General features: G+C 37.6%; 1 protein-coding gene across 1 annotated transcript in view; it reads left to right on the plus strand.

The window, feature by feature from the left end:
• The first annotated feature begins 1537 nt into the window (after positions 1-1537).
• LOC146004994 (dipeptidase 1-like) overlaps positions 1538-17309 on the plus strand; it is a 72602-nt gene continuing 56830 nt past the window's right edge. The window contains exons 1-5 of the mRNA XM_083144099.1: positions 1538-1712; positions 7263-7419; positions 8884-9016; positions 11913-12063; positions 16497-16566. Coding sequence (XP_083000225.1) covers positions 1540-1712; positions 7263-7419; positions 8884-9016; positions 11913-12063; positions 16497-16566 — 684 coding nt within the window. The 5' untranslated portion in view covers positions 1538-1539. The remainder of the gene's footprint in view (positions 1713-7262; positions 7420-8883; positions 9017-11912; positions 12064-16496; positions 16567-17309) is intronic.

Raw genomic sequence — 17309 nt, forward strand, 5'->3', positions numbered from 1 at the left:
TGTATAGTTAGTAGGTGAATTCACATTTGATTTCCATTGTATAGTTAGTAGGTGAATTCACATTTGATTTCCATTGTATAGTTAGTAGGTGAATTCACATTTGATTTCCATTGTATAGTTAGTAGGTGAATTCACATTTGATTTCCATTGTATAGTTAGTAGGTGAATTCACATTTGATTTCCATTGCCTCTTTCATATAACGTAGCTGCAAAAATGTTTATTTTATTCTATTTCTTATATTTTTCAATCATATAAATTTATAATATTCCATTTTATGTATACTTATAAACAAATAGCATAACTGTATATTAATTCATGTAGGGCAAAAAGCTGTTTTTGTAGTTACAGAATCAGTGTATAGAAAATTGTAAGCTTAATTATAACCCTACTTTAATAATAATAAATAGCCCTAATAATAGAAATCTAGTTGGGAGCGCTCGTTGACGACATGATTCTTGGATGAAAACTGATAAAGCGAATTGCCATTAAGCAAATTGCCCGTACCACAATTGATCACAGTGTCCAATATAGAGGATAATCGATATGTCGATTTCCGCTTCGCGGACACGCTATATTGCAGGATTCAGCAAACGCTAGCTGCGGGAAAATGGTCTATGAAAAAGAGTCAACAATTCTGCTGGGAAATTAGCGTCATTTTGAATGCCGTGCGTAACGCATATTGAAATCCATCTTATGGTTTGTGAATTGAATGGAAAGAAATACCAACTAACTGCGGGCCTGACGCTTAATGCAATTTCCTTCACCATTGAAATTAACAGTTCCCTTGGTAGATGTGAACGTCAGAGCTCGTTCCGGTGTGGTGTCATAGATAATATGAAGCCCCGATTATGTCAGATTCGATATTGTGACCTTTAGGTGCGGGTGTGTATGTTTGTGATGTTTCTATGCATCAGTAAAAATCTGATTCCAAAGCTATGGCGAAAAGGTCAAAGATATTTATTTGTACCTAAAAAGTACCTTATTGATTTGATTTGAATTTAAAATTTTGGGTGCGTCAGCACTTAGGCTATTTTGCACCTCAACGAAATCCTGTTCCCTCTCACGTGTTCATTGGTGGAGCACGAATTCCTTCCACGAAATATGGAACGCTCATCATAATCAGTATTCTATCATCAATGGTATATTTTTGTAGAATTTAAATGATTTCATCCATATTGGCTATATGAGAACATAATTAAATGTTCATGGATACATTATATCCACTTAATCAAATGTTCATGGATGCATTATATCCACTTAATCAAATGTTCATGGATACATTATATCAACTTAATCAAATGTCCATGGATACATTATATCCACTTAACCAAATGTTAATGGATACATTATATCCACTTAACGTTCCACGAAAATTTGAGTATACTCTGTGAATATTTTGAGACTGCTTTAGATAAAAAATGGTGTCATTGTTTTGTGTCAATTCACTTGGTGAACGATTGTTGCCCAACAATGAGAAAGCTTATTTATAATTATGGATTTTTGTGTTTTTCCAGGGTAACCGACAGAGAATGAAGGAGATGATGTGCAGCGAAGGTCTGCTGCTGCGGTTGATTCTGCTTCTGCAGGTTCTGCCTCTGCTCCTGCAGGAGGTGGATCGGACGGAGGGGCTGCACGTGGAGAACTTCAGCTCCGGCAGAGAGAGGCTGGAGATGGCCAAGAAGATTCTGGCGGAGGTACCGCTCATTGATGGGTAAGTCGTTCCTTCTAAACCTAAGACAACTGGCTTTGTCAATCCCTTTATATAGAAGGGAGAGTTTTACGAAAATTTTAAAAATTAGAACAAAAAATTACATGGCAAGTCAAATTTACATGAGGTATAAACAGGAACTTTTCTCAAAACGGAACGCTTTACTTTTGTTAACAAGGAAATATATTTTTGTCTCTACAGTGACGAGATTAACTACTACTGAAATGACAAGCTGTATTCATACGGTATGCGCCAAAATATACAGTACTGAAACTCGCGCATCTGGAACACGTGGTTGCGTTTGTCGACGGGGCATAGCTCCAGCTGCACGTGTTCGCAGTAGTGAAAAGGAAGTGGTGTTGTGCAGTTGTTGTTGGAAATGGGTTTCTCGACGGAGGAAAAAGTATTCATAGTTTAGCATTATTTCCGCTCATACGGAAGCAGTCGTGAAGGTGGACCGAGTTTGAAAAAGGTGACTGGTCTATATGCAACCCAAATGACAATCGTCCACTCCACATGCCCTAACCTAACCTAACCTTAGATTTCCTGACAGTTATGCAACCCAAAATGCACGATTGTTATTTGGGTTGCATATAGACCAGTCACTATATTGTAACATGTCGTATAATTTTGTTCATCTTTTCATTTCAGTACTGTATATTTTGGCGCATACTGTATTAATAAGAGTGAATATTAAATATTTACATAAACATAATACAATATCAAGTACATTGGACAAGAGTCTTTTAGAATATTCTTCCCTTTTAGCAAATTTAAACTGAGGGAAATCGTGAATGGTTGTCAACTCATACACCCTGGGAGAATTTTTTAATTAAATGTACATATCTTCAATATTTTGTCTTAAAAATACTTTTTAAATTTGTGAAAGTTAAATATATCTGACGTCACCATTAAATTCCTGGTGAAATTCTAGCCCAAAACCATACCCCACATGCCCCCCTTCCCATTTATAGAAATGAAATTGGATCCAAGATGGTGATCACCAAGATAGCGGTCACCAAGATGGCGGACGTTGTCATGACATGCACCAAAAAGTTTTCCCCTAGGCCTAACATATTACTACCATGACCGATTGCTGCAATCTACACTCTCTTTCATTTTATAAGGGGTGCCAAGGGACTTTTGACTCACCCTGTATTTCCACATTGTTATTTTGAGTATTCCTCAGCATGCCAACAATACCTCTAGTAAGTTTAGAAATATAAAAGGCATGCTGCAAGAACGATTTCATTACGTTAGTCAGGGAAAATTTAAATACGAAAATGTGAAAGAAGAAAATAATGACAATAAAGAGATACTCCAAATTTGCTTAAAGATCTTGTGAAAGTGGATACTCTGTCAGAACAATCAAATCCACAAGACAAGAAAATTAATAATAATTAACAAATATGAAAGTAAAAATGAGAACCACAAGGCACAAAAAGATCCCCCTCGCGCCAAAACTCAGCTCCACGTAAAGGGGAAGCTTATGTGAACGCTATAAATTAATATCTACTATTGAATAGTATTAACAATTCAGTTCGCACTGAAAAGGATAATATGTAAAATTAACAAATCAGAAAGGTCCATTGCCATTTCTGACGAGACAGAAAGGGAAGGTTCCAGATATTCAAGAACCGGAATCCCTCAAGGTTGCAACACTGACCACGTGAGCTTCAAAACGCCATTTCCACACACTTGCACCAGTGATGAACAGTGGTTTCCTGTCATCCGGAAGCCTGGTCCATTCACACTGTATCTAAGGAAGTTTCATGTCTAATCTTACCCTTTCAATGTAAACTTTTAATAATCTTTCTCAAATTAGCTCTTTACACACCTTTTTTAACATTAAGTTAAGGGTTTTAAATAAAAGGATGTCTTCCTCATGTGCAAAATGGTCATACGTGCCGAAGTACCGTAACATGTTAAATCATTCAATTCATTTTACATCCTCCTGCAAATGAAAATGCAATATTTCTACTGTCTGGCTGCCTTAGCCGAGACCATGGACGGAAGTGCGCATGCGCCAACGGGACGTGTTCAGTGGCTAAATAGGGGTGACGACAGTTTGGACAGGAGGCGGGTTCCTTGAAAATCGTCTGCTGTAGAAATAGCAATGAAGTTTCAACGTAGTAACATGACCGCCAAAATACATATAGAGATGTTTACGAATTATGTAAGGGGTTCGGAACGAAATTAAAGCCATTCATATACTATATCAGTAAATAGAACATATCAGGAAAGTATTCATCACGTCACATTAGTAGATAAACTTGTTTGTAAACCAGTATCTTTATTTAGATCATTCAATTAAATTGTTCTCCTTAGTAAATATCATACAGCATTAATCAGGATAGTGTTCACTAGTAATAGTATTATTGTATATAGTATTATAATTATAAATGTAGTACCTGAATGGCTTGTGACATTTTTTAGTATAACAAGGGTGTTTTGTAGAATGAGCAACAGGGGCCAAAATGTCCCAATTTTCTTATTCAACTTCGAAACGGTTTCTTACGAATTGTGAGAGCCATCACGAATCACAAACACAACACAGCAAGCGAAATACCACAGGGTATTTTGGCGAGTGCTTCTCCCTGCTTCCCCTCTTGCGTTTGGAATCGTCCTTTGCAGGTAGTTCCATCTTCCTTGGCCGGACTGTATGCATTTATACGAATGTACGAGGAAGTTCTGAAATTGCCTCAATTAGCATGCAGACGGGTGGAAGATTTTCCTCAGTGGCTTATAAGTAGGGACGTGAAGATTTCGTTTTATTTTCTCCTTAATTTCGATGTTATTTTTTAATGCAATTCCTTGTTATTTTTCATGCATTTTTACTGTTCCTTCTATGCTTAAGATTTTCACATTGTTTTAGTTTGGAAAATTGAGACAAATTTTAGTTTTAATGACAAAACAAATATGGCTTACCTTTCTGAGAAATTACCATATTTCTTCCATTTGGAAAACTATTTCATCTCATCAGCCACAAAATATGAAATGTTTATTGAATGAATACACCCAAATCTTTGAACACAATCATAGACATCACATTTCCCTAAAAATGCGAAAAAATCCCTCTGCAACTGATTTAGGTACATCCACATACACGCCCCTCGAAACTCAACAGGTTCTTTTCTCTGAAAATTTCCGCGTTCCTGGGAAATTTCACTTCTGGGAAGATCCTCAGTTTCGCCTGAGCGAATTCTATTTCAGGAGGCGGTTAATTACTGTTATATTCCATGAGGCTTAAAAAATATCGCTTCGCGGGCTTGCAGCAGGCGACAATATGGGGGTGTGTCTGCGAGAACCAATCAGGTCCGCGAATGAGCGAGCCCGTTTGCCACAGCTAGCTCGCTGCATCCTTCTGGAGGGTCAGTGGCCTCTGCCTCTTGATACCTCGGCCTGTTTGTTCGGCTGAGGAGCAGACGACACGAGGTTATCGGCAACAGTGTGCGAGCGACGTCTGCTGTTAGCCCGCGAAGAGCTCTTTCTAAGGCCTCCTGCAGTATAGTTATGTTTGCGCCAAACTGCAATAAATGAAACATGATAATATCTTTTGAATCGAACTATCACCAACTACGCTACAAATGACGGAATAGCGCTTCAGGTTGTTCTTTTTGAACAAAAAAAAGTGTTATTACCAGCTTATATTGCATATCTCGCGGCGGTTTTCGCGTTTAAGTGCAAAATTCGGTGTTATTCTGAAAAATGGTTATTTCGCGATTCCGAAACACTAAAAAATTGTCTCCTTTACCTACCCAAATATATTTTAAACACTTTATTTTGCTTTCCTCAACTTTTTGGTGTTATCGTTAAAACGAAAACTTCATGTCCCTACTCATAAGTCACTGCAAGTGCATTATCCTAGTATTTTAATTCTTGAGATATACAGGCACTTACTCAGACTTGAAATACGAACATGCAGATCAGTAATGAATCTATGCTAAAATACAGTAAACTTTCCTGGCAACCCTGCCTGCAGAATTCTAGTACATAAAAGAAATGCTCTTTCCTTACTTATTCCCTAAAAAAGAACAAAGTGGTGTCTACTTATTCTATTGAAAGCAATCCAATCCAAAACGTTTCCACCCAAAAGTACCTTGCTATTATCATGGATGAAAAACTCACTTTTAATTATCATCTTATAGCTACCACTAAAAAAGCCATGCGCCTTCTCGGTCTTCTATACAGATTTAGCGAAATTCAAAACTCATCATCTCTTGCTTTATTCTTTAAATCTTTCATCTCGCTCATCCTTGAATACTGTTCCCCAATTTGGGCAATGGCCTCGAAAACCAATCTCACTATAATAGATTCTGTTCTCAGTTTCTTTCTTGCAATTGTTCGCCATAGAATACCTTCCTTTCGACATGTATCCAAATCAGACACCATGCATGCAGTGAATATTCACATTCCATCCTTTCGTCGTGATCTAGCTGCCATGAAATTTTTATACAAGATAATAAGTGGCAAAATCAGAACAGATCTCCTAATCAGTAAATTCACACTTAGGGTACCCCAAAAGCAAACCCGCAACCTGCAACTCTTCCACAACTCAACCACTAGGCTATCCTTCTACAATGCACCTTGTTTTACAGGCTCCCAGAAATCTACAACAAACTTCCCCTGAATGTAGATATTTTCCTTCCAGAACGTAATTTTTGTATATTACTGACCAAGAACATGTAAATCTATCCCATCTTGTTATTGTTCTTTATCTTTTGTTATTTTTTGTTTCTACTCATAGGCGTCCAGAAGGAGGCAAGGGGGGGCCATGCCCCCCCCCCCTCACTGGAAAAAATTATGTACTTCACACATATAATTTCATTTTAGCCACAATAATATGTGTTAATTATTGCATGAACAACAAAAATTCAAATTTAAGCAACTTTTTTTAGGGAACAACACTATTTTGGAGAAAATGTGCCTTGTTTGCCCCCCTGGAAAAATTCCTTCCTTGCCCCTCCCTGGAATAAATCCTGCGGACGTCCATGTTTCTACTTTATGTTGTTTCAGTGTAAAATGGCCAAATAAGACTGTATCTGAAACTCTGAGTAAATAAATAAATAAAAAACAAAAATAAAAGGTTTCATTTGACTCTCTCTCGTAAATATACCTGTCAAGTATATGTTCACAGAACTGGTTCTAGCAAGGTAGACTTACTTATGGTTCCTACCAAGTGGCCTATTGTGTAATGAATGATGATTTGACGTTTCCTTATTGACGATCCTCAATCTGGATCATCATTCATCCTCTACATAATAGTTATTCTAAATGCACAGAAGTAGCTCGAAAATGCAAATCTATTATGTACATGATATAACAATATACGTATGCAAAATTCACTTTCATATCAGTCAAAATATATTCTTTGTACCTTGTACCTTCTAAGTGTGCGATAATATTGAAATGTTAAATTATAAAATAGCCACATATCAAGCATATTAGATAAATTCTAAATAAATAAATATTGTACCTTAGTAACAATACATAATTAAGGTATTAATATGGTGTGGTAATTAAAGTAATTTAATGTAATAATTTCCTTTCTAGACACAATGATCTACCCTGGAATATTAGGAAATTTGTCCACAATCAACTGAAAGAATTTAATTTTGCGTCCGATTTGAGATCTGTTGTTCCTTGGTCTAAAAGCCCTTGGTCCCACACCGACCTCCAAAGGCTGAGGAGAGGAATGGTGGGTGGACAGGTGCGTACATGGAATTCCTACCTCTCTTTGGATACATGTTTCTAATTACAAGGTTTCCAACTCTTTCAATTCTAGTTTAGATAGAGAGTGCAAGTTTTAAATCAGTGAATTAATTACAAGTGAAGTAAAATTGGAAAATTACTGCTTACAAATGCAGATAAATATGTTACATCATATTATTCTTAGTTGACATTCGCCTTTCATTAATCTCCATTTCTTTTGTTCATTATTATTATACTAGCTGATTGCCCGGCGTTGCCCGGGTATATATTTATCCCAACCTTCTATTAGACAGGAATATAATCAATTCTAACTATAGTGTGAAACGAACTTGGAGTTGAAAGGCATTGAGAGTGTCACTATTCATCTAAGCGGCCCCGAAAACTATGGATTCCACTAATATCGGTCGTTTTACATGTCACCCTCTTCCTACCCCCACCCCTAGGGGTGCCAAGGGTGTCTTAACCCCACATTATTTTTTCCAGATTGTAAGTCACATGTGTACCAAGTTTGGTCATCGTGAATGTCACCAATTAGCTTAGAGACTCCGAAAAGTATGGATTTGACACTAAACTAAGTAATTTTTGACAACTTATTTTTCACCCCCTCTCACTCCCCATGCCGATAGGTGATGATGGGATTGTCACGAAAACTATGTATTCCATTCTCAACACATCCTGAATGTTAGACAACCCGAGAAACACTATCGTTGTGCGGATTGCATAGTGTCACGGATGTGTGTTTGTGCGGAATTGAATATCGGTGATTCTCGATTATTTTTACATGTCACCCCTTCCGACCCCACTCCTAGGGGTGCCAGGGGTGTCTTACCCCGACAGTATTTCTTTGGAGATTGCAAGTGATACGTGTACCAAGTTTGGTTGAAATCGCTCCAGGCGTTCGAGAGTTATGCCGGAACAAACACACACACACACACACATCCCTTTTTATATAGAAGATTGCTTTGACTATTTAGTCTATTTTTTTTTTTTACTAAAATGTATTTACAGGAGGTGGAATCAACTGAATACGAGAGGAAGGATCCATAAATGCTAATGTTTCTTTCTTTGATTTAACGACTAGGCGTAATAACATTGAATTAATACTAAACTGTTTGGTTTCAAGGGGTGGTAGTAGATTGTAATTCACTGGAAAAGTAGATAGTTGCACCAATGTAGACTATGTACTACTGTGGAGCATATGGTTTAAATGCTTTTGTAGTGCAATCGAACCTAAACGTCAGGCATTGTAGCAATGGTAGCGTCGTCGCCTTGTAATCAAGGGGTCCCGGGTTTGATACCGGTGGAAGCACGTAGTGGGTTAGATACCACTTTAAACTGTAGGTCCAGTCCCGATTAGCCTTACTGTGCAGAAAGTGGACTTAAAACACTAACTCAATCAATCAATCAAATGCTGTTGATTTCATTTCTTAATATAAAATATGTTTTCTGTTATATCTTGTAGTTCTGGGTGGCGTACGTACCATGCGAATCTCAACATCTGAACGCTGTACAACTGACCTTGGAACAAATAGATCTCATCAAAAGACTTATCGAGCAGTATTCGGTGCATCTTCGATTTGCAACAAATGCTATAGGTGAGATTATCATATTACCCTTCTATTGTCAAAAAAATCATATTTTAAATTCTTGTTGCACTCAAATTCAACAATTTATTCCTCAATATTTTAAGTACTTGATTTGTTTAGTTATTTTCGTATATTCTACAAGATTCTTACACTGCATATTTAAGGTAGAATATAGCTTGGTCCTATTGTTTCACACCAGAATTGCGATATCCATAATTTTTCGATTCTAAATCGTTTGTAAACTGTGGAAATTCTTATCTACCGTTAAGCAGTGATGTGCCGTACACTGTAAGGTTACGTCTACATGCGTTGTCTACACGTAATCTACGCGTAGATTACATTGGGTTGTAGTTTACGTAGACTACGTAGACAATCCAATGCACATTAAAATCAATTTTCAAGGCTTTCATGAAAGAAAAGTGACATTTTCAACTATATTGGTTCCTAACGAACTGAAAATAATCCTATTTACAACAAAATTTCTCTTGTCTTCTATCATCAACTATGGAAGAAGATAAATAGTATGCAAAAAACAACAACAGATGGCAGTCGTGAGGCAAAATTAGTCCTTTTCCCATAAAACACTAGAATATTTCCTATATTAGGTATCTTCCTAGGTGAGAACTTGTTCGAATTTGGAAGGAAGAGTATGAAAAGTTCTCCTCGCACATCAGTAACTGACACGCAGTATAATTTTGTTTTATTTCCACGGCGCCCTTTGCTAAGTTATCACCTTTCGCCATGTTGTTTACATAGATTACGTCATCTACGTCTACGTGTATAAAATAGTCTACGTGTAGAATGTAGACTATCGTTGTTTACGCGTAAACGCACATCACAGTAAGGCTAATCGGGACTGGACCTACAGTTTAAAGTGGGATCCGAACCACTTGTACCCGGCGGAGGCACAAGTGGTTCGGATCCCACTTTAAACTGTAGGTCCAGTCCCGATTAGCCTTACTGTGCATAAAGTGGACTTAAAACACCAAATCAACAACAACGCACATCACTGCCGATAAGTAAAGGAGAAAGCAATTTTATCTTCTTCTTCCATTGTTTTAGATATTCACATTAATTTTATAATAAAATATTGAAAAAGATGGGAACAGAGGAAGCTGCAGATAGTGGACCCTCAGTTAACCAGCTTATCCTTATGAACTCAGTCAAATAAATCTTCAATTTTTAAAAGACAAAATATAGCCACACTGTCTTCCAAACTGTTTATCATCCATGCTGGACATGATGACAGTGTTTTAGTACCTTACCTTTCTAATGTGTAGTATATATCCTGTGCACGTTCCATTGCAACCTTGCACTTTTAGCCATTCTAAATGAGTTCTTTACACCCCCTTTTTTACTCGAAGGCTTTGAAAAACTCAATATGCTGACCAAGGCAGTAATTTATTTTATTATAAAACATATACTAAACGTAACGTTTCAACCTTCTAGCAAGGTTTTCTTCAGACTCCGCACCAAGTACAAATGTAACAAGATACAAAAACAGCACGATATATATACATAAACATTACTCCCCTCCAGACTATTAGAAAGTTGTTCTGGAACATTCTAGCAGGTGGGTTTCCCTTGTCAACTTTCACCTAAAAGGCTAAACATATTTACTTCCATCTGGAATGTGGTTGGACTATTCATCTCACGCTCTTTTTCCTTCGTTCTTCTTTCTTCTTCTCGCCTCTTTCTCTCTTGTCCTTTCCACTCTTTCTAACACCTTCTTCCATTCTTTTTTGTGTCTTCTTCACCTTTCTTCTCTATTTCCTTGGCCTCCTTCCATATTCTCACTAGTATATTCTTCTCCCTTCCTATCTGCTTAGCCTCATCCCACTCTATGTCATGTCCTGTTTCTCTCGTGTGTTTAAATATCGCATTTCTCTCTCTCTTAAGTCGTACATCATCCCTATACTAGAAGGTTGAAACATTACGTTTAGTTTATGTTTTATAATAAAATAAATTACTGCCTTGGTCAGTATTGAGTTTTTCATATCATGGAAACAAGGCTTAATAGTGTTATAATCTAAGGCGTTACATAGGCCTAAGAAGATTTTTTCCTGATACTTTCAAGGGTGCAAAATGACGAAGTGTTCCGATGCACACTAAAAAAAATAATTCATTCACTCACTCAATATAATTTATTGGATGCAACAATCATTGTGTAAGATATTATTTTTCAGAATCTAACAATGAATTTAATTTCCTAGTAGGTGTGCTTGGAAACAACATATCTGTAACCATGTAATGAGGAATTTTTTTAAAAGCTGAACTAGAATAGTGAAAGTATTCTGTATGTAAGGTAGGAAACGTGTAGTACTATCAAAATATAATTTACTAATTCAATAAGACTAGATGGTATTGAAACACTCATATTAATAGAATAATTCGAAATGTCTGTTGTCTATCAGAATTGCTTGTTATTCCTAATATGTAGTATAATGAACGTATGTATAGTCGACGCGCTAGCTACGTTAATGACCGGCTGGCTTTGAAGTCCACGGAACTCGCCCAGCAGCTGCAACAATCACATTCAACCCACAGTGTTGCCACACATCTACTCTACGCCACCTTGTCCCTCCGCCTTCCCACGGTCTCCACATTGAAGTTGCAAAGCACGGCAACAGCGTATCCGCAGTCATGTGACTGAGACTCCACGTGGAGTAGACGAGCAGAATGACATTGACTGAAGGTTAAGTGTGATTGGACGAAAACAACTCGCCCGCTGTTTATCCCCACCCACATTCGTGGCGGCAGCTCTCTTCAGATCTTGGACGTTAACGAAGTAAACGCGTCATCTATACATGATTTACTTTTGGTGCAATCAGTATTTGCATTATATATCTTGCCTTATATGTTAGCCTAACGTGAACAGCAATGATAGGCACAGACTTACTTCCAGAGATCCTGGAGGCACACTCCGAGAACCGCATAGCCAGCCTCATAGGCGTGGAGGGAGGCCATTCCATAGGCAACAGCCTCGCTGTGCTCAGGACCTTCTACGACCTTGGAGTACGCTACATGACGTTGACACACACGTGCAACACACCGTGGTAAGTGTTCCTTTAGACTCCCTTGTGTGACTAATATCAGTTAAAGTAGCTACTAACTTCTAATTTATTATACACTGTATCGGGAATCTGTGCAGCAAGGCAAACGATAGAGAAGGAGAGAAAGTTAACGGAACAAAGCTGCAGCGGCGTTTTCCCCTCCATGCATTCACTTCCCCTCTCACACGTTCATTGGTCGAGCCCTCGCGAGTCACAACTTGCGCAGTCACTTGTTTTCGTTCGTTCGCTCAAGAGTTTCCCGGTACAGAGTGTATCTATCCATTCTCTCTATGTGTTAATTCTGGAAAATATTATTTCGTTTTTGTTCTTATATATTTAAACACTATACGAATATTGTAAGCTAAATTAAGTGTTCTAAATTCCATGACAATAAACATGTAACCTAACTTTACATTTTACTCAAATATTTCATGCGGTGTTGCCCGGGTATTTATTTATCCCAATCTTGTATTAGGCAGGAAAATACTAACTATAGTGTAAAATGTAACTAATTTTAAATATGATCGTGAATGTCACCAATTAGCTTAGCGACTCCGAAAACTATGGATTCGACACTAACCTAGGTCATTTGTGGCATTTTATTTTTCACCCCCTCTCACCCCTCATGCCGATAGGTGATGATGGGATTGTTACGAAAACTATATTCTAAACTATTCTCAACACAGCCTGAATGTTAGACAACCGGAGAAACACTATCGTGGTGCGGATTGCATAGTGTCACGGATGTCTGTGCGGAATTTAATATTGGTGGTTCTCGATTATTTTTACATGTCACCCCTTCCCACCTCAGCCGTGTGAGTGGTGCCAGGGGTGTCTTACCCCCACAGTATATATTTCCAGGTTGCAAGTGATACGTGTACCAAGTCTGGTTGAAATCGCTCCAGATGTTCGAGAGTTATTGCTGAACAAACAAACACACAGATATACACATATACACACATACATCCATTTTTATATATATAAAGAGATTTTGCATAATCTAAATTTATAAAAAATATAATATAAAAATTATTCTTGTCACATTCAATGTCTAATGTGATATTTAAATTTCACATTTCATTTTACACTGGGTGTTCGAAAAAGAACTGGTCAAAAGGAAGACATCAGGAAGGAAATACTGCATTTATCAGTTGGAAGACTGTATAATTGGAGACAGAAACGCAAAATAAAGGGTTTCCTCTTTCTGGTTCAGCAATGCATGTCTAACTATTTCCGGGTTCGGGCATTGGTGGAGGCACATTGCAGAATGGCTCGAAACTGTAGGCCCAGTTCCGATTAGCCTGTCTGAGCTCAAATTGGACTTAAAAACAAACTTTCAACAGACTCCTGTCCCCTGAAAGTGTAGGATATTGTAATTTCACATTTCCCAAACGTGAGATGCTCACGCGGGTGTAGCAATTCTGCCTGTTCGCTCTGATAAGATCATTGCAACGGCTTTACAGGCTTCATTTTACCCAGACACAGAGCATACTGTCTCCTCCAGTGGGATGCACTCTCTCTCTCTCTCTCTCTCCATATTTCTCCGCCAGAGGGATTCATACGTGAAAGAGCTGCATTCTTATATTCAGTTTTTTCCCCTCGATACGCCTGTGGACATCCTCGAAACTCTCTTCCATTGCACCCGACATAAATTTTGGAGTTTCTCTTTCAGTGATAAATGAAGTTGTTGCAGATCCTTTTAACTACTTCTTGAATCGGGTTACTGATTTGAACTCTGTACCTTTCGTTGTGGCGTCCACATGTTGACTGTCAGGCGTACGCTGCTAGACTTGCCAGAGCGCGTCACGTTGAACACTTGTGCGCATGCGCAATCTATACGACTCTGTGCTGACCTTGAAATTGTGACGATCAAATCTCGGGGAGATTTTCTATCGATTGAGCATTTATCCGTCAACATAAAATGTATACTTCTTTCTTTATAAGCATATATCTTTGTGTGCCTCTAGCCCGGATACCCTGTATTTTTACTGTAGAAAGTTTCTCGGAAACAACAGACATGGAATTACATTCATTGACTCAAATAATCTTTAGTGAACATAGTTTTCAGTCTTAATAAACCTCTACATGGGCGATCTGAATGGCTTTCACAATATCAAGTCTCTTGATGAAGCCACTACACATGTTGCGGATCATATCCACGGTGATTGATGCCACAGACTCCTAGATCCACCAAGGATGCCCGTACCAAATAGGGGCCATGGCCACCCCTCGAGTCATGATTTTTTTAAAATTTGAACGTATAAAAACATACAAAAATTACGTTGACGGTTTTTCATATTTTGCATTAATTTCGATTTTGTCCTTGCGCAAATGAATAGGCTGTTTCTGGACAGAGGCAGGCTTTAGAAGTCTGCAGTCTGCAATATTGTACTATTTTAGTTCAATAACCATTGATACAAGGCTATCAGACGTTCCGATTAGTCGGGACAGACCATTCCTTTTAATCAAGGCTAAAAAATTCGATGCTACGAGACGTTGATAATGGCAATTTCTATCCCACATGTATGCAACCCTATTTAATAGCTTCTTGGTTGCCTCTGGCATTTATTTTTACTGTCGAATAAGATTTTAAAAGCGAAAATACACCATAGAGACAATATTATGCCAGCAGACACACTGCCAGGGTGAAGTCACTTAGCCGTTCCCTTCAGATAATTTATTTACAGGGTTTGCACTGACTCCAAAGTCCTTGACAACTGGAGGAGTCAGGAAAACAAGGTTAGGACGGAGGTCATTGGAGACAAATGATTTTTTTTTAAAAGAAAAGCTTTCAAAACCTGGAAAAGTAAGGAGAATTAAATGATTTTTCCTTGGCAGAATTTGTAAAAGGAAACACGTTCCGTTTTATCTTCCCAACAATCTTCCTCTTTGGGTAATATTGCTTATAAAAATGTTCTTTCATTTATTTTCAAAAATGTTCAAGAAACGTGATTTATTTGATTAACTTACAAAGTTGAAGTGTAACTCTTATTTTTAGCATGTTAAATCATTACACAGTTATGTAAAATACATGGAAAAGTCAAGGACTTTGCAAAGTGGGTGTGAACCCTCATCTATCAACCCCACACACACATATGTTGCTTTTCGAAGGCTATTTGAATTATTTGCGTTATGCACACATGTAGTCTACCCATATCATACAATTTTTCATTTCGCTCTCTGACAGAAACAAATGTCAGGGTCAACTAAATCTTTGTCACCTGGTTTTATATATATAGGTTAGAAAATGCTGTTCTTCAACATTTCGTAGCAAAATGAACAAATTTCTCTACCCGGCCTCTCCAGTACACTCCCCCCTACATACGTATTATGCACAGTGTATAATATGAGAGAAAATGTATGAAAATTTGCCTATGGGTCTGCCCCCCTCCTCAAAATAATCCTGGGTACGGGCCTGCCACGAAGTCAGTATTTTCTTGCTGTTAACGATGTACTTCACGTAACCCACATAAAGAAATCTAACGCTGAACGTTACAGGAGATTCCGTTTCCCACAACCACAACACACACATTGTCTTTTCTTGCACCGTAGCCATATTTACTGTTTTACTGTTTTGCCGCAATGCATTATGGTACCGATTGTTGCCAATTACATGAAACGTTTTTTTTTAGATGTTATTTCTGTTAATACTAACGACCTCCACTCCACTTGCATATAAACTTTTTTTATGGACAACATTTATGGGGTGAATAATAGCTGGACACTGTTTATGTATGTATGTAGGTATGCGTATATATATAGTTTTACTCGTCACCTACAACAGAGCCCTTGCTCCAATTACGAAAGGCGTACATAAATGAAAATTAATACATAATGCATGCCAGTTACAATAACGCAATTGATTAAAAGAAGATCGAAAAAAGGAAAGGAAGAAAACACAGTTGCATTGCATTGAGTATAATAATAAATTATTATACAGTTAATATTTAATATACTTCATTGAGATAAATGAAGTAACAATAGCAGAAAATATACACATATATAGTACACACATCCATACACACATATATACATACATATACATACAAAAAGTTTAAAAAAAAAGTAAAGTGTTCCCCTGTGCCATGCACCACACCATGAAGGCGTATAGGGGGTGTGTGGTTATGGCCCCACATTTTTTTGATCACGGCCGAAGGTGGGGGTGATCTGATCAGCACTGCGGCCGGCCGCCTTTGCCAGAGTTTCCTCCAGGTACCCACTTTATACGACGTTGGGTGGGCGCCGGAGCAGCTTGAACAGGTGAAAAAAAATCCCGGTTCTCCCCCGCCGGGGATATATTAATATTCTTCCAATATTGTGAATAAATTGTATATGTGTATAAATTGTTACTAAAATATTATTTCTTGAACGAAATATGTAATTGTACAGCATTATACACTACAAATTTTCATCCCCTTGTCTTGCTTTCTTGTTAGGGCTGATTCTTCATCGGGTGAAAACGAAGATTCATTCCGAGGACATCTTGGACTTTCAGAATTCGGAAAAGTGAGTTAATTTTTCTGCATTATTAAAAGATATATACATGTAATAAATATATTAAGAACAGAATGGTTTAGTAAGTTCCTTAAAAGTAGAACCTTTGTGCTCTATCAGTGTCTTCAGATGTTTTGATATCTTTATTGATGATTAGGCTTTCGTAACGTTGGATTTCTTACTATTAATTTATTTGCATATAATTGCTTCATTGTATATGCAATGTTACAGTTTTAATTCCCGAAGATGTGAAAGAAATAACAAAAATCTATGATTCCGACCACTGACAATTTAGTAGAACTGAACTTTGCAAAAACAAAGTGAATTTTTCTTCACAGAGAATACCAAATAAAGTTGATGCTCAGGAATTAATCTTAATTGTACATTGCGCTAAGTAATGTGCGAAAATACAAGGTGGCGCAAAAGTCATCACCTGATTTTCTTAGCCTATAGCTTGGGTTTTAAATTAAACAAAGTAGGTATTTAGTGTTAAACTTTTATTGATACTTGTAAGATTTATGTCCTCAAATTTTAAAGATAACATCCAATAAATGACCACCATTCGAATTGATGCAAATTTGGGCTCTTTTTATTGCGTTTTCCATGGTGTTGGAAATCTGCGGGGAAATATTTTCAATTTCATGCTGATTATTGTCCTTTAGTTGCTGCAACGTCTCTGGCTGATTCACATAAACCAATGACTTCAAATATCCCCAAATGAAAAATCTGGAGCGGGCAATTCGGGGGACCTGGCT

The sequence above is a fragment of the Lepisma saccharinum genome, chromosome 22 (genome assembly GCF_977018435.1).
Source record: "Lepisma saccharinum chromosome 22, izLepSacc3.1, whole genome shotgun sequence".
Classification (NCBI taxonomy): Eukaryota; Metazoa; Arthropoda; class Insecta; order Zygentoma; family Lepismatidae; genus Lepisma; species Lepisma saccharinum.